Source organism: Lutra lutra, chromosome 1 (genome assembly GCF_902655055.1).
Source record: "Lutra lutra chromosome 1, mLutLut1.2, whole genome shotgun sequence".
In the NCBI taxonomy this organism is placed as follows: domain Eukaryota; kingdom Metazoa; phylum Chordata; class Mammalia; order Carnivora; family Mustelidae; genus Lutra; species Lutra lutra.
Window position 1 is genome coordinate 179,573,326 of NC_062278.1, and position 23,094 is coordinate 179,596,419.

The 23,094-nt window shown below is 35.0% G+C and overlaps 1 protein-coding gene across 1 annotated transcript in view; it reads right to left on the bottom strand.

Annotated features, from left to right (window-relative positions):
• The window catches only part of CNTN6 (contactin 6), a 235,538-nt gene that overhangs the window by 72,582 nt on the left and 139,862 nt on the right, over positions 1-23,094 (bottom strand). The window contains 3 exon segments of the mRNA XM_047746509.1: positions 220-349; positions 1,844-1,980; positions 5,799-5,983. Coding sequence (XP_047602465.1) covers positions 220-349; positions 1,844-1,980; positions 5,799-5,983 — 452 coding nt within the window.

Here is a 23,094-nt window from a genome sequence, read left to right on the forward strand (position 1 = left end):
TTGTATGTACCCAACAGTGGGCTTCTCTGGAAGTCCTAATGTATTGCTCAAGTAGAATAATAATTATGATCCTGCATTTTTTTAAGTTAATTTAGACATTTCCCATTATGTCAAGGTAAAGCAATCTCTAATTTACAGAAAAATTGGATTCATATTATGTATAATCATAGCTTGCTAAAATGTCATTTTGAATTTTTTGATTATAAGTGAATGACTTACCTAATACCCTCAATTCTGCATTTGCATAAATTATCCGATATTTGTTTTCTGCAGCACACTGGTAGACACCCGAATCTGACACATTCAACATAGTTATGGTAAGTGTCCCATTTTCTATTTGAATTCTTTCCTAATAAAAGAAAAGTCATGTAAAAATGCTAGTATGTTAATGTAGGCATTCTCTTAACCAGAATACATTATTAAACATTTGTGCATATCTACAAGATAGAATATTTTTGTATATGAGAGCTGATGTTTATGATGATGAAACTTAATATCCAGTAAGATTCTGAGCAGCTTTTTGAAGTTAAAAAAAGAAACATCCTTCATATAATTTTAATGGTTAGTATATTTTATGTTATCTCATTTCTTTGAATATTGGCATTGTCTGCATAGAGTATATGTTACCGTTCTATTATAAGGTATGTAAAATAATTTGGAAGATTGTGCCATTCCAATTATTCTAGAAAATATGGTCAATAATAATGCTAGACAAGAATATAATGGTTAGAAATTCCCTTGGCTTTCCATCATAAGGTCTCCAAAAGACTTGAAATGTGATGACTTGATAATGTTCTAATTGAGTCATAACTTGGAGAAGCTAAATTCTCCTTTTCTGCAGCCTGCTATAGTATGCTTAAACAGCCAAAATCTGTTCCAGAGTCCCATTTGGAGTATAGAAATACAATTTTGAGTGCACATAATGAAATAGTTTAATAGAGCAAATATAATTCTAAAAAAATATTTCAATATACCTATTACCATCCTTTAAAGATAATAAAAGTAGGCCGGAGGAAACAGAAAATGCTCTATGCAAAAGGTATTCAGGAAGAAAATTCCACTAAAACCAAAACAAAGAACAGCATTATATTCAGCTTCTAAACACCAGATGTTCTTTGTGTCCCTAGCTGTGCCTACAAGTACAAAGTAAAAGGGAGAATTAACACAATTATTTGGATAATTTGATGAAAAAAATCTGTCTCATTTTCAGTATACTGTAGAACAAAAGTATAATTTAGGCTGAAAATGTGGATAACTGCCTCAGTTCTCCACTTCCTATGGGTTTAGAGCCATTAGTTTTCAGAAAAGCAAGATACTGGTTAATGTTTAAGAGCTTGGATCCTGGAATCAGACTAAGTTTAGAATATGAATTCTAACAATTACGCTACTGTGTGACTTTGAGCAAGTGACTTAACCTCTCTGAAACCAATCTTCATCATCTATAGAAGAAATAATATTAGCATCTCTCTTACAAAATTGTCACGAGGATACAATAAGATAATGCATGGGAAAATATGTGCACAGGACCTGGAACATACAAGACTTTGGTGGATGTTAATTATGATGACAATGATGATGATGATGGTGATATCTGGATGTGAATCTATCACTGACTAGTGTGTAACCTTAAGCTTGTCTTCTCTACCCTTAATTTTTCTCATTTGAACAATGGAAATAATATTAATAGCTACTTTTATTTAAATATTATATAAATTAGTATATATGAAGAGTATACTACATTTCCTAACACCGACTAAGCATTCCGAAAACATTAATTGTTGCTGGTAGTAACAAAATTTCCCTAGGAGAATAGGTGAATTTTAATATTAGCATTGACACTTACCTCTGGATTGAGGTGTTCACCATTCTTTAACCAGGTGTACCAAGGATTTGGCTTTCCACTAGCTTTGCATTCCCAAAACAAATTGTCATAGATAGACAGGTATGTATTTTGGATTTTTTGTTCCCATTCTGGTGGGGCTGTTTCAAAAATAGACAAGAACAACTACTTGGTAAGTCAATTATCCAAAATATTGTGCAACATTCAAAGGTCTGTACAAAGCAGAAGGACAAGGCCTCCTGGGCCCAACAGTGCTGCAAACACATGATCTGATGGAAGGGAAATACAGAAGCCTCAATGTGGAGTGACGGAAGTCTTGATATAAATATCAGTGGTCCTTTGGCGTAAGATAAATATTTGCCACTTGTCATTTTGATTCACCTTTACAGCAACTTGGGAGTTGTGGGAAAAAGTTCAGATGCAGAACAAGGCCAGAGAATAATTTCATGGCAAATATTAATGGATAGGTCAAGCTAGAAAATGTATACAAATTTTGAGCCCACTGTGGGCAAAAGCCTTTGATTATATTTCTTCTGAAATGTTGTAACTAAAAATAAGTGTATCTATATCAGATATAATTACAATTCAGTTTGAAGCACAATTCAAATATGAGTCTCATCACATTTTAGTAAGATTACAGTCCAATTTTTTTTTAACCCTAGATAAAACCTTTGATAGGCAATGAGTACTGAGGCATTTATAGTAAAGTGCCATTTATGTATAAAGTGGTAATATCCTTACTACCATTGACACCAAAAGGTGGGGTACAGATTAAATGCTTTAAAATTAACATTTCTTCCATAAATATGATATGGGGCTGCCTGGCTGTGTCATTTAATCCCTCTCTTTTATTTAGGTCTGGCCTCAGATATGTAAGAGTAGACGAAATATCCTTTGGAACTGCAGGGTATTACAAGTTAGATGTTTTATATGTCTAATTACAGGTAATTCCACCTCCAATACTGGTAGAGGATTTTTTCAGGGATTTTAGGGAACCTGCTCAAGAAGACATAGTCAAAAAATACAGAAGCCAAAATTTGAACCCTGAAAGCACATCCTCAATCAAGGGGTTGTGTTCAGGCTGTCTGTTTGGGAATGTCAGCCCTAAGATGGGCGTGGTCAGGAAAAGGAAGAGTCAGTAAGGAAGGAAGGAGGCAATGTAAGGGTCAGTTACTGAGTTGGCCACCGAGATGGGCCACTATTACTCTAGCTTCTGTAACGTTCTAAGGGTCTTTATAACTGCCTACCCGGGGAAAGGAAGAGGAAGAATTTGTTCACTGGCTCCTGTCCATAGTCATTCAAGAGTGGTAGAGACAGTATGTATTAGAACACCCAGGCTGTGTATGCTTAAGTGCTGAGCAGGCTCCTGAGAACAAAGAAAGCGGGAGGGGGGAACAAGATGGACTTTGTGTGGCACCTGAGATGAGACCCTGTCAGGTTACACCTACAAAACATGGAGCTGCTCACTGCAGCGGTGGCTGAAGTAAGAAGTGGGACTGAGAGTCTGAAATGTTATACAAGTATGTCCGACTTCCTGGGTTTTCCCACTGCAACATCTGGTTCCATTAAGATGAAAGGACTTTTAGGGAGCTGGTCACTGAGAAGAAGGAATCAGGATGTCTCACTGTAGTAAAAACTAAGCCTGGGATTACCATCTGTGGAAATCAGGGTGACTTCCGGTTACAGAACATGCTCATCACAGTTTTAAGGGACAAATCAAGGGAAGACTTAGAAGAAGTAGATGCATGGATGAAATTGAATCATGCTTCTGAATATTAACAAAATTTTGTAAATTGTAGATGATTATTTAGAAATTGTTTTAACATATGTTTGGCCTGGGAGAAGAAATTCATACTCACATAAAATTCATATAGCTTATAAAAGTATGAAATATATATGGATTATTGTTTAATGCAGTAATTATAACTTTAAAATACATTTATTTATTTTATATGTAAATCCTTTGGATGCTTCAGATTCTGAAGACCAAAGTTTTAAATCTTCAACTACTTTGTAAATGCATGAAAGGAAGGACTTAGGAATTCAGGTCAAATAAATGGGCTTGGAGTTTAGATTTTATTTTTTTTCCCTATTGAATGGTTATGGGAAATCATTTAACTTCTCTGAATATGTTTCATTTTCTATAATGATATTAATACTTTAAGATTTCTTTTGGAAGTTACAAAGACATAATATAGAGGGATAGGGTTCTGAATTATAACTTAAACACAGCAATATAATAAAACCAATTCTTTTAAAAAATTCAGGTCTTATGCAATTCTCAGATAATTGAGTCAATTAGTGAATTGCTCTTTTGGGAGAACAATGACAAATAAATTAATAGGTGAGCAAGAAACATAATATTTGTCTTATTGACCAATTATTCATTATTACTCCACAAGGACCATTTGGACTCATTAAATGACTAATGACATGTATTCCTACCTCTTACTATTGTTAAAAATTATATGAATATATATTTGTAAAATCTGTTGTATAAGTTAACAGTTTTTGTAGAGATGTGGGAGGAAGCACTTTATTATTAATTTCTGGTTTAAAGATACACTCATTTTCTGTTTAATCATTTAGATATATCTTTGGCTATTTAATAGAAAAATGAAGTATCTATTAAAAAATAGCCAAAGCCTGTAATACTTTGGGGTCATTAAAATAATTCCAGTCACATCCTTACTATTTTATTTACAACAGATGCTAGATTCGAAAGATTGTTCCTTAAAACTTCGTACGCGTGTGTGTGTATCAGCAGCAGGATATCATATTCTATATATAAAATAGTACTTTTCATTCAAGATTAAAATTGGAAATTCTTTTTTTTTTTAAAGATTTTATTTATTTATTTGAGAGAGAGACAGTGAGAGAGAGCATGAGCGAGGAGAAGGTCAGAGGGAGAAGCAGACTCCCCATGGAGCTGGGAGCCCGATGTGGGACTCGATCCTGGAACCCCGGGATCATGACCTGAGCCGAAGACAGTCGTCCAACCAACTGAGCCACCCAGGCGTCCCTAAAATTGGAAATTCTAAAGGAAATGGAAAATAATATAACCAAGGCACAACATGTTCTCCCCACAGGATACTCAATTGCCATTCCTATAAGGTAATTACAATACCTTAGACTTTTCCAGTTACAAAAAAAAAAAAATATTTTCTCCAATTACTTTATCATTGATTGTAAACATGTCACGCAGAAGCATGTTACATAGGAAAAGTATTTTTGGTCATGTATAAATACAGTCTTAAAGTTCTCCAGTACAGATAAGTTAAATTTAGCAAAGAAGTTAAGAATATCTTAAAAGTACCAAACATTTTGATAATTCTGGGGTGTCTTTTATGGTTTGTTTGATGTAAAAGAAAGAAGCAAATTTTATGCAAGTATGTATTTTGGCCTGGATAAAAGAAGACACGTAGACAATTTTTATATAATACATGCTTTCATTTGAGATTCTGCTAATTGAGACAAACATATATTTTAAGTGAAGTAATGACTATTTTTCTATTATCTACATATGAATAGACAAAATCTGGAAAATAGAAACAAAAACTGAAAACTACCATTCAGTATTATGTTTCTCTTGTCATTTTCTCCTTCTTTTGTGAATTCTACTTAGAATTATAATTAAGATTGTCATGGGCTTTTGTTGCATGTTTTATGGGAAATATATTGGATTCTACGGTACTTTGTGTTATAAACTTTTATAGCTTTAATGTGACACTGCTGATACTTTCAAGGCAATTATAATAAACAATAGTGTGCAAAGGCCATGATGGAATTAAAGCTATATTTTAAAAATGGTCATTCCCACCCATTAGCATCCTCACCTAGCCATGTGTCTTCTTTATTTCTCCTATGACACTTCTACAACATGCTAATGACTTTCACTACTTACTATGAAGGATATTACCAAACATTTCATGTACTTTTTGAAATCCTATTAGCTTACCATAGAAAATGAGCTGACCCTTTGCAAGGTTTCTTCCTCGAAGGTTGCCTGCAATGCACTCATAGAAGCCTTCGTCTTCCTGTTGAAAGTTCGGGATTTCAAGAATAGCTTGGGATTTGCTGTACTTGACTTTCCTTGGCAACGGGTTTCCATCCAACCTCCTCCAACTAATATCAGGAACTGGACTAAACAGTTATACCTCATTAGAATAGAAGATGATTCGGTCTTTATGACAGCAGGATAAAATAAGAGTGTCCTTAAGAAAAATTCTCAAGGGAAAATTTTTAATCAATCTATTGTGTTGTGACTAGTTTTCAGATCATGCAATCATTCACCATTCACTCATCCAGCAATTTATAACACTTTATTAAGTGCCTGCCATGTGTAAGTCTTGGTGCCATAATCAGGGAATAGATCGATGAATAAAATAGACATGTTTTTTGGCCTTGAGTTGCTTAAAGGCCAATGGAGAAACATACAATAAATAAATAATAAAAAATAATACATTTGTAAATTGCAGTAAATGAAAGAAAGGAAACAGTCCTTTTAAAAGGAAAAGGAAATAGAAATAGTAACAAGATTATATCAGTATAAATATGGTGGTCAGGAAATTCTTTGTAAGCATGTGACATTTAAGAGTAGACCAGCTTTTTCTATACTTATAGATACTTATAGACAAAAATACAGATTCCTCTACAGTTAAATTGGTACTTAACAGATAACAAAACCTATGCGATGGGCGATCTAGATTATCAAGAACCAGTACTATATAACAGACCTATATAAACTGGGAGCATAGGTTTCACGATTTTCAAAAGAATGTACTCATTTTTACCTTATCTAAAGCAAAAATAACAACAGCAAAAAAAACCCACAAAAGATAATTTTATTTTGTACCGTATTCCTGTTAGAATTTGTGGAGTTCCTTAATATCTTATATCTGATACCTTTAGTCTAATATGAATATCTTTTAAAATAGCAAAAATATATTTAAAATAGCTGAACCTAAGTGTTATCAATAAGGGATGAATTTAGAAATTCATAGTGAGAAAGACCTTGCTTCTACAGATATAATATAAAGAAATGCAGGCTATCTGTAAAGTTACAGCAGGAAAGTATTTCTTAACAAACCAATCGTTTGTAGTATCAATCCTCAATCTATTTACATTAACATCTTTCCTTTCCTACTGTCAAGTCATTCTGCATTCCCTTATAGATTTACAGATGATTTAAATGTTTCTATTCTAAATATATTTTAAATTAATAATAATAATAAAAGTAAATCATTTTGCAAAGCCAGACTGTAAACTTTGTCAAAGTTACGGGATTTCTTCAAGTCAATAAAAATAATGCGGGAACTATCCCGTCAAATGCAAAATGGCTGACAAAAATCTGTGGAGTTTGAGCAGTAAACTGCAGGATGTTGGTGATGGTGACTCAGTAGAGACTTCAAATAAAGCAAAACTGATGAACTCCAAGGAATTTTTTTATTGGCAAACGATGATATAATATAGAAAGTCATACCTGTGCTCACATATATTTGTCAGAAAACATATCCCCCAATAACTGTGTGATTTGTCTATTTTTCTCAGGATTAGTAACCTGTATTTTGTTAAACACGAAATAAAATAATTATTATGATAAACTGTAGTTTTTGTCCTTTTAAAAAAACTGTGCCACTTACCACAAATTTAGGTTGACATTTCAGTAGAATGGCATATTCCTGCCAACAATTAACCTCAGATAACTGGTTTTCTTATTAATTCATATTACAGAATACAAAACTACAAATAAAAATGAAGTTTTAGAAGAAAATTTATTCACATAGAAAGATCTTTGCCAATTCGGGTGAATTTTATAGTATATGCCCTAGCACCCAAATTTTAAAAAAATATATATGTAGTGCATATGTGAAGATAGTGAGAGTTTTTATCTGTGAGTAGTAAGAATTTTAATGCCTTTAATTTTTTCTTTCTGCTTATCTCTATTTTCCATTATTTTCCTATAAATGCATACATTACCTCTGTAATAAAAATTTCTAAGAAAATTTATTTACAAAGAGAAAAACAGAGGCTCTGACACCTGTCTAAATTCATGATCCTTTATTATTTTTTATGACAATGTATCTCTGAAGTTTATGACAAATATATGCAGAGTAACCTAAAAAAAGTTTTTAACCTAAAGTATTCAGACAAAAAATAAAATCAGTAAAAACTGAGTATATTTCCCATAGTTATAGCATAGTTTTTTATTTTGATTATGAAGACAGAAGTCAATTTTTAACATAAATAATATCTAAATCTCTGAGTCAGTCTGACACTTAATAATAATAATAGTAATTATAATAATATCTTAAAAATAGCTACTGCTTATTAACCACAAACTATGTGCTCCTTATTATATATGTGTGCAACATGCACAGATAATTTCATTTGCTTTTCCTACAACCAAAGGTGGCAAAGCTAGGATCTATTTCCAAGTTTCTTTGCCTCAAAAGCTATGTACTTACTCATAAGGCAATAAAGACCCACAGCTATTATAAGATCCTCTTCTGATAGCTTTAGTATTTGTGGTTTTACAAGAGTAGATGTCCATTTTAAATGTCCAAATTAAGTGGGAGCAAAAAGAACAAGTCCGACCCATCCCAGCTATTCCTACTTTCCCCAAAAGAGCCCAGTGATAACACTGAAGTCTCTGGATAAGCTTATTTCCCTAAATGGATGAGACACTATATTCTATAGAGGTACAGAGGCATAGAGATATACCTTTCCCATAGAAATAATGCAGCAAAAAATGTCAGTACTCTACCTGTGTGCCTTCTGATCCCTTAGCCACCCCAGATAGTGAAGTGTTATTACCTTCAATAGTTAGTATCTGTATCTCTTTGTTGACAACTACCCTCAAGCTGCTGTAGCTAACTTTCCCTTCACAAAGAAAGAGGTATAGGCAGCTCTAAGGGCAGCTCTAAGGGCAACTCTAAGGGCAGCTCTTAATCAACAACTGACTGGGTGCTGTGGTACAAACAGTCCAACTCCTTGCCTCTAATGGTTGGACATCTCTAGGGTATGACCTGCACCCTCTCCAGAGCTTCCCTACAGGACTGAGGCAAATTTAACTTCTGTCGAATTTTGCACGATACCATACTCTGCTTGGCTGCTCTCCCATCCCTGTCCAACTTCTCCATTCTCTTATGAGTTCTTTCTAAGAACTCTTCTATCAAATCACTTGCAAAAAGATTACCCTTTCATGGTCTGCTTCTTGGAAAATCCATTTATTAGAATTCCCAATATTCTCTGACCCTTTTTCTACTTTAATTATGGTACCAACTGTAAGGAACTCTTAAATAATTCTCAGTGTGGTATGTCCATGGAGCCATTAGACAGACATAGAATGGTATTCTGTGGTATTAAACATCAATGGAATATGAGACCAAAACTGAGCAGTAGAATCCTTATGGAAAGCCACGACTATGGAACATACAAGGTCTAAATTATACTAGCATAACAGCAAAAGGCAAGAAATGTAGAAAAGACAAGGTTGAACAGAGACAGATAAGTTTCTCACTTAAAAAAGAAGACATTCTAGATTTTTTTTTTCCTTATCTCATTTGGGGTTGGAGTGATAAGTGTTCTTCCCTAAACCATTTAATTATGGAGAAGGTTATAAGATTCAGTGTATCGGCTTCTAACATAACAACTTCCAATTCTGAAGAAGGGTACTGAATTCTCAATCTGCAGTGGTCCCATGTTTATTTGTTTGTTTTTGGTTTGTGTTTAATTGTCCTTAAAAACAACAACAAAAACAATGCTTCCTATCTTCATATGATTTGAATTGGGAAGACTACACCTCTGGGTTCAGGAAAGAACACAAGATTCAGGTCTTGCCATTAGAAGCAAGTATGCCAGAGTCGCTGTGATTTGTTTGCTGTGGGAACCAAGGCCACCTATCAGAGACAACCACACTCAATTCTGGTACTGCTTTTGGAAGAACTGTTGAAGGGAGAATCTTTCTTCATTGTGGTTTGCTCAGACAGTACAATAGAATCTTAGAACTTCTGGACAACAATTTCCCACCAAATGGAGAATCTTTAAAAGCCAAAGTTACCTCAAAGGAAAGAAAGTTGGAGTTCTTCACATGACTAGAACACGACTATAACTCGATGGATGCCCATCATTCCCCAAATCTCTCTTGAACATTTCTGTAAGTCAATACATCCTTTTTTCCCCTTCTTTTTTAAAAAATTAACATATAATGTATTATTTGTTTCAGGGGTACAAGTCTGTGAATCATCAGTCTTAACACAACTCACAGCACTCACCATAGCACATACCCTCCCCAATGTCCAAAACCCAGCCACCCTATCCCCTCCCCTCCAGCAACCCTCAGTTTGTTTCCTGAGATTAAGAGTCTCTTATGGTTTGTCTCCCTCCCTGGTCTCATCTTGTTTCATTTTTCCCTCCCTTTTCCCCATGACACCCCCGCCCTGACTTAGGCTTGTTTGAGTTATTTTCCTGCTGCTTTCAAACCAATCCTCCCACCAAAAAAAAAAAAAAAAAAAAAAAAGACTCGGCAAATAGTTCTGAATGCCTGGGTCTAAATGCTACCTATGTGATTGAATTATACAATATGGAGGATTCCCTCTGGATATTACATTTTACATTTTACACTCCATATATCAGAATCCTCAGGGCAACTAAGCTATCAAAAAAATTACTCAAACATTTTGAAAAAGTTTTAAAAAAACAAAAGTCTTATCAAATGTATTTTATCACTTCATTTTATGTTAAAATTACTAATAGGAGACAAATCAAGCAGTTTTATAAGATTTCACAGTTACTAATTAAATGCAGAGATTTTTTCAAATTTGTTATGTCACTGCTAAACATGAATGCCATGATCCTCCTGATTATTACTGATAATGTGATATACAGACAGAATAAATGCAAAATACAGATTACATAAAAATACATATGCATTTTAATGAAAACTTTCCATTTTGTCCTGAAACGTCTTATGAAGATACTAAATGAACAGCTTTAGATTTCACACCCTCTGTCTTTTCTGAAGGCATCCCAAATGGACAGTGGGTGGGAAGAAATGGAATCATAACAAAAGATGAAATTATTTTAGTAATGAGCGTAGTTTTTAAAGATTTTTATTTATTTATTTGAGAGAGAGAGAGCAAGTACATGTGGGGGGAGGGGTAGAGGGAGAGAATCTTCAAGCTGACTCCCCACTGAGGGTAGAGCCTGATATGGGGCTCGATCCCATGACCCATGAGATCATGACCTGAGCGAAAACCAAGAGTCAACAGACTGATCCACCCAGGTGTCCCAATCGGCTTTAGTTTTTAAATGCAAGTTCATTTTTCTAAGGCATGTTATTCTTTGTAAATAATAATTATAGTTATAATTATAAAACCATCATAATAGAATACTATTTACGCAGTACAGAGCAGAACATAGCTCTAATCAGCTATATTTTGTTCCACTAAGCATGAATTTCCTCATTTATAGAATGGGGAATAATAATAGTACATAAGTCACAGGACTGTTGTGAGGATTAAATGATACAATCCACGTCACATATACAGTATGCTGTCTAGCACCCTAACACTACATTGGACTGTTAATGATAAATCAATAAAATAATTTAAAATCATTATTATGTTATTGTTATTATTTCAAAAGCAAAAATCCTAGCTGATATTTATTTGTTTTCTGTTCTCTGTTAAGGACTCCATATGACTATGCCATTCAACATAAACTGATTTATGAATCATTTGTCAATTAAAATTAGATCTCCACACTGTGAATAAATGGGTACACAAACATCCCCATATGTCCCTAGAAGTAAATTTCTTGCTTTTCCCTGCTCTGTATATCAACTGTTAAGATGCTATTACCCCTGGTCATAGTGGTCATGCTCCTTTCCTCATCATGACAGCAGAGCTCTCTCAGGAAAGACACTACATGATTTGCTGTGAGGTATCTTTGTTTTTCTACCTGGTTAATCACCTGGGACCATGGCGGTAGGGAGGAAAGGAATTTGTATACAGAATTCTACAAAGAGAAAAATAGAATGCAGTGTGATACACCTGAGCATGAATATTAATAATCATTAATATAATAATAATAATATATAATAAATAAATAATAAATAAACCAAAACAACAAAAATAATAAACAAATAAATCATATAATAATAAAAATAAAAATAATAAATCATATGAATATTAATATCATTAATTGAGTGCTTACTATGTACCAGGCATTGTGACAGATGGCTTCCACATGTCATCTGAGTTAAATACTTAGCTGGAAGCTATTAACAATTCTAATTGCCTTTTTGGAATGGTATTCACGTTTAGACAGGTAATTTCTGCTAAGTTATTACCTGCCAATTCTTTTCCACTTAGAGTTTCAGTACAGGCTAATTTATTGTGATTCACCTTCCAATTCTTTGAGTTACCTCCCATTCTATTATAAACACTAGTAGACTACTTCTTCTACTGGGGCTGAAGCATTCTTTTTAGGATCTACCTAGTTTGGCCATGTTGATGATATAAATGATGCAATATTTGCTGGCTGTTCAGCCTAGTTTAAAGTAAGTGGTCTACTGAAAATGCACAGTTAAATATTAACACATGAAGAATGTCATGGAGCAAGGTAGATCTTCAAGGGGTCTTCAGAATGGAGATTATTGTTAAATCTCTTGAAACTGTGCTGTTACAGAAGGAAGTCAAAATAAATGGTGCTATCATCAAAATAAATGGTGCTAACCGCAAATATCAGCCATTTCTGACATTTCGCTTTTAGCTCCAATTCCTTCCTACCCTCTCCTTTTTTAAGACTTCCCAAATATGATGTGGAAATAGAGCTTGGATATAAATCTCAATAAAGAAAACTAATCCAAAGCAAGTCTCTTACTCAAAGCTTCCTCAGACCATAGGAGATGCACTCATGAGCGTTGCATTTCAAAAGAAGATTTGCAAAAACCTTTTCTGATTTTGTTACTATTTGTTAAATCAAGTTTGCCTGGAATGTGGGTCCTCATAGTTGTGAAATACCACACAATAATAGCAAAGTTTTCTCTCTCTTTCTTTGTTCCTCCATCCCTTTGGTTTCATGCTTCTTAAATAAGCATTGACATAAATAAGGACTTTTTACTCCATTTTCTCTCGTCATTATGCTTTTACGGAGTGAGCATCCTATTAATTTTATCTGGAGACAGAGTATATATTTGTTAACCATCTGGCCTAGTTCCAACCTGAATTGGAAGTTAAATTAAAGCTCTTCACACACTAGCAGAAACTGTGCTTCAGTTCTATACTATTAGCCCATAAATAGAATTTTCATTACTAGTGCTTTTTGAGAAAGCTTACATTTCTCCCCTGGATTTCTTAAACCTCATTATCCACAGTTTAAATCCAGGCCATACTAAGTTTTTAACTAGAAACTGGTACAGAGAACCAGTTTCCTAAAATGCTCATATATGGGATTATTCCTAACTTGAACCTCATTTCAGAAAATCCCCTCAGTGTCCAATTTTAATCGAAGACAGTGAAGCAGAATAACAAAACCAGCAAAGAGTGCCTTTGTTAAATTTTCACTGTTCCACTAGCTGCTTTCATTTCCCCAAGTTGAAATATTCATACAAAGAGCTTGGAATGTGAGACCGTCCTAGGGGGATACAATGTGGATACATTCATGAGTTCTGCAGAAGAGCAATCTCACTGTTATGGAAAAAAGGAAAACATTTTTCTTCTGAGCGATCTAAATGCAGTCACTATCCTTTTGTATTGGTCAGTGTCTACACCAGGTTTCTCTCAGGGAAAAATCTTACGGTGCGCATGTATTAGTCTGGTATATTTGACACTACAGTTGTTGGAGCCAGTTGAGAAGCTACAAATGGTTTGGTGATAATAGCAGTCATAGCAGAATGATGCTTGCAGTAGGGTAAAAGGTCACAGGCAGGTTTTTGTCTGACTGAATGCAAATTGCCCCATTTTTCTGAGCCTCAGCTTTTTCATTGTAGCTAAAGCTAACAATGGGTACATAAAAGGCTTCTTGAGAGGATCAAATAAGAAAATATGAGTGAGAATTCATGGTGAAATAGAAAGTTTGAACCAAAAATAAGGTTTGCTAAATTTCCTTATTACCATGATTGTTATCACATTATTATCACATAGGGACAAGAAGGCCCTGTTATCTAAAGATTCCCTAAGAATGTTATTGCCATTTCTACTCCTTTTAACTAAGGTAAAATAAGCACTAATTTGTACATGAACTATAAACTGGAGACCGTTATTCCAAGGTGAAAATGACACTGCATTTAGCAGCTAATTAACAGCTTGTCCATAGTGTTTTATCAATACATAATATTAACCCTAAATACATACCTCTCAATCACATGAACATTATGCTGCTCTAAGGTAAAGAAAATGTTAATTTGGGTATGGTACGTGAGGTTCTGGAGGCCTGTGTTCCGTCAAATTTCTAGGTCTTGACTTTAGCTCTGCTTATAACCATATGTGTTCAGATAAAGAAGTAAAGGAAACATTACATATGGTGTGCTAACATTTAATCATTCTACCATTAATATATCTAATATGTATTGAGCACATATTAGATGCCTGGCACTGTGTTAAGTGCCTCAGTGAAACCATGTAACAATACTAAGAGACACAGGACTACTGTTACTGGTATTTTGTAGATAAGGAGACAGGGTCTAGGAAAGGCTGGACAACATGCCCAATATCATGCTGTGAACTTAAAAAAGTATTTGAACCAAAGTCTGTCTTTTCATAGAGACTCAGCTTTAACCATCTCGCTTTGCTGCTCCTACATGAACTAATCAGATATAAAATGAGTTACCTTACTAGGATGTATTAGGATATGCTGAGAAATACAATCTTCATCTAATGAACTAATTTGTTTCACAACTAGTGGATAGAGTTCTTTTTGTTCAAGGTTCAGAAGACAAAAGGATAGAGTTGCTTTGTTTTGTTTTTTGACCTACTGAGATGCCTGCAGATTCCAATAAAGGAGCTAAAGTCAAGACCTAGAAATTTCATGGGGCACAGGCCTCCAGAACCTCACACACCATAACCAAATTATCATTTTCCAGGTCAGCTGGAAAAAAGAAAGCAAGTAACTTCTTTTCCTTCGGCTCAGTACCATCTTGGACCTGAAATCTCATGCAATTGCCAATTATTTAAAAAGTAAGAAACATAGGTCTCCTGAGAAAGGTGGTGATAGACTGGGACGGGAAGGATGATAAGTTGCTTCCAGAAGCATATATATTCTTCTTGGATGAGTTTTAGAGCCTTTAAATTAGTTTAATTTTAGAAACAGCACTGTCAAACTCCAATTTATGGCTATGGGGAAAAAAAAAAAAAGAAAGGAAGGTTTGACACTGGATTCAGAGTAAGCCTGAAAATCCAAAGGGGCCCAACTTGTAGGCTGGGTCCCTGATCTGTGAAAGTGGCCCCTTTACAAGCATTCTTAGGAGAATTTGGCAACATATTTCAGAATACTTAGCTTTTTAGATTCCTTTAACCCAATAATTCTAACTTTCTAAAAATATACCAAGTAAGTTCTCATGGGCATGGGTAAAATCAGCCACAAGAGTATTCATTACATCATTATTCGTGGCAACAAAAAATGAAACAAAATAAAAGGAAAATAAGTGCCCACCAGTAGGAGGCTGGCTGAAAACACACATTCAAATGTCCCCATTGTCACAAACGAGGGTAAAGACGACGGTTTAAGGACCTGCAGATACATTCACAGTTTATGGTTTTAAGATTTAAAAAAAAAAATTTTACAAAATAATTTATAGAAACAATGTGAACAGCACAACAAATGAAGTAGTTCTGGATTATAACCCAAAGTATAAAATAAATATCCACTAATCAGTACTGATATAAATAAATGAGTAAATGGGGAGCGGAACGTGACAAATCTCCCACACAGAGGAATGCCAAATAAATTGTAAGGATTCAGCACCTTACAGGAGGTGAAGCATGACTCCCTATTCATTAAGTGAGGATGGTATATACTAACCTCCTTCCAGAGAGTCAATATGGAAAGAGACGAATCAGTAATTTTACAGAGGAGCATCTTGACAAAAACTACTTCGGCAGAGTGATGAAGGCCAACATCGGCAGTCATAAATCTCTTTGATAGAGTAGTAACCTTGATATAATGTGGTGAAATGGCACTTTGCCTTTGTGTTCTTCTTCCCCCCAAACCCATAACCTCAATCTAAATATGAGGAAAATATTAGACAAATTTCAGCAGAGGGTGATCCTACAATACCATCACTCAAAACTGTCAAGGTCACTGAAAACAAGGAAAGTCTGAAACCGTTATAGCCAAGAAGAGCCTAGGGAGACAAACAAAGAAACAAGAAAACCTCAATGTAACATGGTAGCCTAGATGGGATCCTGAAATTAAAAAAATAAAAAAGAAGTAAATAAAATAAAATGAGGATGTTAGACAAAAACCAAGGAAATTTGACATAAGGACTCTAGTAAAAACATTGGTTCATTAACTGAAACAAATGTGCCATCTTAATGTAAAATGTTAGTAATGGGGGAAAATGTGTGGGGTTATATGGGATTTCGTGGTTCTATCTGCTCATTTTTTTCTGTTCTAAAACTGTTATTAAAATGTCTATTAATTAAAAGAAAGTATTGGTGAAAGGAGGAAAAAGAGAAGCAAGAATCTCCTATTTCTCAGAGATACAAAGGACCCCTTAAATAATAGCTTAATATGAGTATCCTGAATCTTCCTTCACTTAAAGTTTGTAAGGAAAGAGCAGATCCCAAGAAAAATGTGTTATCATGTGTTGTTTCATCCATCCTATTTTCAGTAGCCTGCAAGCTCCCCATGGCCTATACATAATCTTTATCTCTCCAGTGCCTAGTTTGTCTGCCACTTGGAGAATTCCTTCTGACTGGCTGACTAAATAAATGAAGGAATAAAGGAATTAATGATTGAATGAGGTAACCTAAGCATATTTCCCGAGTTAAAATATAGTTATGTTTGACTTGCCAAATGAGTGATTGAGGGGATAACAGTAATCCTTATGTACATTATTAACCACAGAATTTTGAAATGGTAAATCCATTATTCTGAGCAAGTCCTTGAAAATTGTGTTAGCACAAAAATATAATTCAGGGATTCCTTGTCTCCTTCCTGTGTGTTCCTTTTTACCTCCTCAGATAAAGTAGCATTGACAATGTCTGTAATAAATAAAACTGTTACTATTTACTGGTGGCCTGTTTTGGGCCAGATACTTTGGTAGGTAAGTAAGTAAGTTTAATAGTATTTCCAGTCCTTAAAACAATTCTACTCTATGTATCTATGTATCTATCTATCTAGCTAGCTAATTTTGCCTTTGTTTTACAGATAAGGAAACTGATCATAGCAGCCCAGCTATGGGCATAAAAATTTAGGATTTAAATACTGAACTTTTTGAATTCAAAGTCTACACTCTTTCCAGAACACAATGTTGCCTTGAAATATTAGTGAATCCACTAATAAGTCATTCAGTCCTTGGGTGAGTACATATGAATGTGTTTGTTGAATTAATGTTTTTCAGTCTCTTAATGATTGGCTTGAATATTTGTCAGTTCCCAGATTTGCATGCACAGTCAACAGAGTGGGGTATTCTGTGGAGTTTACCTTGGAATTTGCCAGAGTTTACTGGTTTATGCCAAGCAACATAGTATCCTGATAATATGCAAAACGATTAGCAAGTATCTGAAGATTGCATTTCAGTGTGGCGCAAATGGGACAAAAAAACAAACAAACTATACATAGAAGTATACAGGAAAAATATACACAGATATACACAAAATATTCTGCTCTCCAGATACTCAATTCAATGAGGAAAAAAAAAGAAAAAGCCAAATTACTTACAAGACATCCAAATAGGAAAGGTTTAAGATACCCGTTTGATTTCATTTAAAGCTAACTGTTAAAGGCCTAGAAGATCTGAACGTATCTAGTTTGATTTGAAAATACTATTGTCATCCTGCGATACCACAGTGACATTTTGGGCACAATCTGCAGTGATGTCCACACATGTAAGGAAAAAAGTGGGTATTAGAATCTCTTCATCTGAGAGTTCTGGAATACCTACAAACATCTCGGTGAAACTTCATATTTATTGCTTGAAATTAATAGTCAAACTGGGTATCTTTTTCTTCATAACTTAGAAAAAAGAAATAAGATATACATGCTTACATAAATATAGTCCTGTGTGAAGACTCCTGAACATACAGAACATTCAGGGCTGCTACTAATTTAATTTATATTTCTGAGCACTAACAGCAAAGTTACTAAATTAAGGTTAAAAAAAAAGGAAGGAAAATATGTTTGGTTGTTTATAAGAGCAGTAGAACTGTTATGAGGGATATCAGTTTAATTTCTTCACTAAGAGCAAAGACCTATATTTTCCTAACAGGAGACACTAAGATCTATCAGTCAATCATACTATATTTGCATAGCACCTAAACACAGAGTTTCTCAGGGTGTTTTACAATACAGTTAATTTACAGCTTAGATAATTAAGAGTCTGCCATGTTAAACAAATGAGACAAAGCTGAGACTTGAAAGCTGTGATCATGTCAGCTCTTAAACCCCAACATAGAAAGTGAGTTACATATTCCCAAAGTCATGGCAATTAAAGTTCAAGCAGGTATCTGAAGTTTTGTTTTAATTATTCTTTACTCACACTAGTCTATGGCGGCTTAAGATGGTTAGGTTCTATGAGTAAACACTCTAGTCAGCTGTCCCTATTCCTCACTCTCTAGTCTGTCTGCCTGCCTAGTGCAGCAGCCTCCCGCATGAGCTGCTGTGACTGAAACTATGCTTTCTGTTTTGTCTCTAATCATCTATCCCAGATTTTTGTAAATGGTAGTTATTGCCATCATCTCATACAGACCTGTAAGGGTATGTTCCTCAATGGCCCTGATCGATTTTTTGGAAATACTGCTTCACATAAAAAAAAAATGCCTGGATTTTAAAAAGGTTAACTTTTGAATTTTTTTTGTCTAATATGTAAAGATAAAACTCACTTGTTGCTGAAATCTTAGTAATTACAGAGACTCTAAATGGGAAATAGGTTTATAATTCCATTCCCCAGATAAAATCTTTTAAACATTTTACTGAAATTTTCAAGCCTTTTGTTAGGAAAACATATATAGAATTGGGGTTAACTGCCTCTACACACAGGGAATGAATTCATGTATTAAAAGATAATTTGATATAAATATCATATGGCTATGAGTATGAGTTCTGAAGTCAGAATCAGTGAGATTTAGATTTGAATTCCAGATCTAAAATTTATGTTGATCTAGTCAGTTAATTTCTCTAAACTTCACTGCATTTACCTTCAAAGTTAGAATTAATAATACCTGGCTTCTAACTATGTTCAAGTCACGGGGACTACACTTAGCCTCCTGCTGGAAACAAATGGAAAAACTGGACAATTACACAGGAAACGAACCTGATTCCAGAAATATAACAATGAATGGTATAAAACTGTGATCCCTGAAGGAAGGAAAGACATGAAGCAAGACCTTGGTATCCTGGCTTTCTATATACAGGTGGGTACTTTCAAGAGGAAAGAATAAGGAAAGGGAATCTAAAAAGGACATTAATGTTTCACTGAGCTGAGGAGACACACAAGACTGAGGGACTAGGACTGCAGAGTATCGGAGAGGATGGGATTATGAAAAGAAAGTACATAATTGTGTCACATGAGACTGGACATAGAACAATTTTCAGAGCTCAAAGAGGGCTACAAGACAGTTGAGTTCCTTTGAGCTTTCAGAAAAGAGATTTTGTAAACATTTGGACCTTCAGTAGGGGGATGCATATTATTAGTTAACTAGACTTAGACTAAAATCTACTCTATAGCTAGTCTACAGGAGCTTAATAATAAGTCATAGAAAGATCAAGCAGACTTACAGTAACTTAACTCCTGTCAATAAAATCTAATACTTTAAATAAATATACCGCAACCCAGCACATAACAACATAACACCCATTCTGTTTATAATTCAATCTAAAGTTACCAGATAACCTAAAAAGCATAAAAATGAGAATCATGACTAGGACAAAAAGAAGTCAACAGAAACAGATTCACAAATTTGAAGATGATAGAATTAGCAAGCAAGGACTTTCATATCATCAATAGGGATCCTGCATAATATCAGGGGATTACAGCTGAGAGAACCACAGACCTCAGACTCTACACAAGAAGAGAATCTCTAGGGAAACCCAAGGAAAACAAGCGAGACACAGACAAAAACAATAGAGAAAATGTTAGCCTCTGACACCACAGCTATAGCAAACAAAAGTGGAAAACAGTAAACACACATTAACTCCTTGCTAGATAAACATAAACCTCACACATAAATCTAGTAACCTCAATTCCTTTTAACTGATAAACCTCATCTCTGGATTCACCACCATAATAATAGAAAGCATGTTAATAAGCAGTATGCAGAGACAAAACAAGCATTAGGACCACACTCAAATATGGCAAATATTCTGGGATTACAAGACTAGAAATTTGGAATTACTATGATTAATCTGCTAAGGGCTCTAATGGAAAAAAAACAAAATAAAACAAAACAAAAACAAAAACAAAAACAAAACCAGAACATACAAAGACACATGATTAATGCAAGCCAAGATAAGAAATTGTAAGAAATGACAAAAAGGAAATACTAGACATAAACACCATTGTGATACAAATAAGAATTCCTTGATAGACTTATCAGTGGAATGAACATGGCTGAGGAAAGAATAAGTGAACTAGAAGAAACATCAGTAGACACTTCCCGAACAAACATGCAAAGAGAGAAAAAAAAAAAAAAAAGAATGAGTAACAAACAAATAAACAAACAAAATCACAAACCCCGAATGTCTGAGAACTGTAGGAAACTATAAATGGTGCATCAGACATCTATTAGAAATACCAGAAAAAGAACAAAGAAAAAAAATAAATAGAAGAAATAGTGGAAGTAATGATGGTTGGGAAGTTTCCAAAATTAATGACAGCTACTACATTATAGAGTCCAGAAGCTCAGAGAACACCAAGCATGATACAAGTGCCAAAAAAAGCTACACATTCAAGAGAAGGGCTATTCCACAGGAATAAGGGAGATATTGCCTAATTATGAAAGTGTGTATATGCTGCATTCCACAAACATCTAATGAAAACCAGTCAGGAGTAAGATGGCAGAGGAGTAGCAGAATGAAATATCATTAGGCCCCAGGAGTTCAGCTAGATAGTTATCAAACCATTCCAAACACCTACAAACTCAACAGGAGATAGAAGAGAAGAGGAGCAACTCTAAGAACAGAAAATCGACCACTTTCTGGAAGGCAGGATGTGCAGAGAAGTGAATCCCAACCCACGAGAAGAAAGGCTGTGGGGGAAGGGGCCGGCTCCCAGCAAGTGGTGGAGCAGTGAAGGACAATATCAGAATGTTTTGAAGTCTGCTCCACTGAGGGACATCAATCCAGAGACTAAGAGGGCTGGAGCCCTCACGGGGACAGTATGGTCTCAGCACCCACAGGGTCACAGGAAGACTGGGGGTGTCTGAGTGTGGCTGTGCTCCCACACAGAGTGTGGGAGTGGGGAAGCCAGCTACAGATATGGAGCCAAGGAGTGAGCTCTCAGCTCAGGGTTACCTTAAACTATGATCCAAGGCACAGTCAGGTCATGGTCTTCAAGCTAGGACACCACAAGTGGCAGATCTGGAGAGACCTCCTCCTTTCTCCTCCAGGAGGAGTGGGAGGAATCTGCTGGGTTTGGAGACTCTAAATGCGACTGTGCACCAGAGACAGAAATGCTTGGTCACAGGCTGGGTGAGCTCGGAGTGTGGCTGGAGACCACACAGATGGGAGGGATTCACTCCTTTTCTCTGAGGGCACACTGAGGAGTGGGGCCCCGAGCTCTCGACTCCTCCAGGCTGGAGACTGGGAGGCCGCATCTTCATTCCCATCCTACAAAGCTATATGGAAAGTGTTCAGGGAACAAAAGCTACTGAGAGTGAACCTGAGCAGATACTTAGCCTGGGCCTTGGCAAGGGCAGTGCAATTCTGCTCAGGCAAAGACATTTGAGTATCACTGCAACAGGCCCCTCCCCAAAAAGATTAGCAAGAACATCCATCCAAGACCAACTTCACCAATCAATGGGAACTGCAGAACTCCAAAGCTAGGGGAAAGCAATTCATAGAATTCATGGCTTTTTCCCCATGATCCAATAGTCTTGCAAAGTTAAATATTTTTTAATTTTATTTTTTTCTTATTCTTTTTTAACCTTTCCTCTTTTAACATTTTCTAACTATTTTATCTTAGCAATAACTTTTTTGAAAAAATTATTTAAATTTTCATTGTTATAGTCATATTTTATCCCTTCATTGTATTTAACTTTACTTTTTGTAAACATGTAGGTTTTTTTTTTTCCTTTAAAATTCAGGGATACAATTTCTTCTAATGGGTCAAAATATACACTAAATCTAGCACATGTCTTTGTTCTAGTCTCCAACCTGATCACATGCTCTCTCTTTTTTTTCCCCAACCAACTTATCAATTCCTGTTTTAGAATCTTTTTAAAATTTTCATCTTTACAATCATATTCAATCCTTCATCATGTTTATCCTTATCTATCTATCTATCTATCTATCTATGTTTTTTTTTCTTTAAAATTCTGGGAGGTAGTTTCTTCTAAGAGACCACAATACACACAAAATCAAGTGGGTGGCTCTGTTCTATTCACCAGTGTATTCACTAAAGCATGTGTGTGTGTGTGTGTGTGTGTGTACTTTTTTATTTTTTTATTTTTATTTTCCCCCTTACTTCTCCCCCTAGTTTTGGGTCTCTTCTGATTAGGTTAGTGTATATTTTTCTGGGGGCTTTGCCACTCTTTTAGTATTTTAGTCTCTCATTCATATATTGTTATACTGTTATCTGGATAAAATGACAAGGCAGAAAAATTCAAAACCAAAAAAAAAAAAAAAAAGAACAAGAGACAGTATGGATGGCTAGGGACCTAATCAATAGGGACATTGGTAATATGTCAGAACTAGAGTTCAGAATGACGATTATCAAGGTGCTAGCTGAGCTCCAAAAAGGCATGAAATTATTAGAGAATCCCTTTCTGGAGAAATAAAATCCCACTCTAGAGAAATAAAATAACTAAAATCTAATCAAGTTGAAATAAAAAGAAAAGCTATTAATGAGGTGTAATAAAAAAAATGGAGGC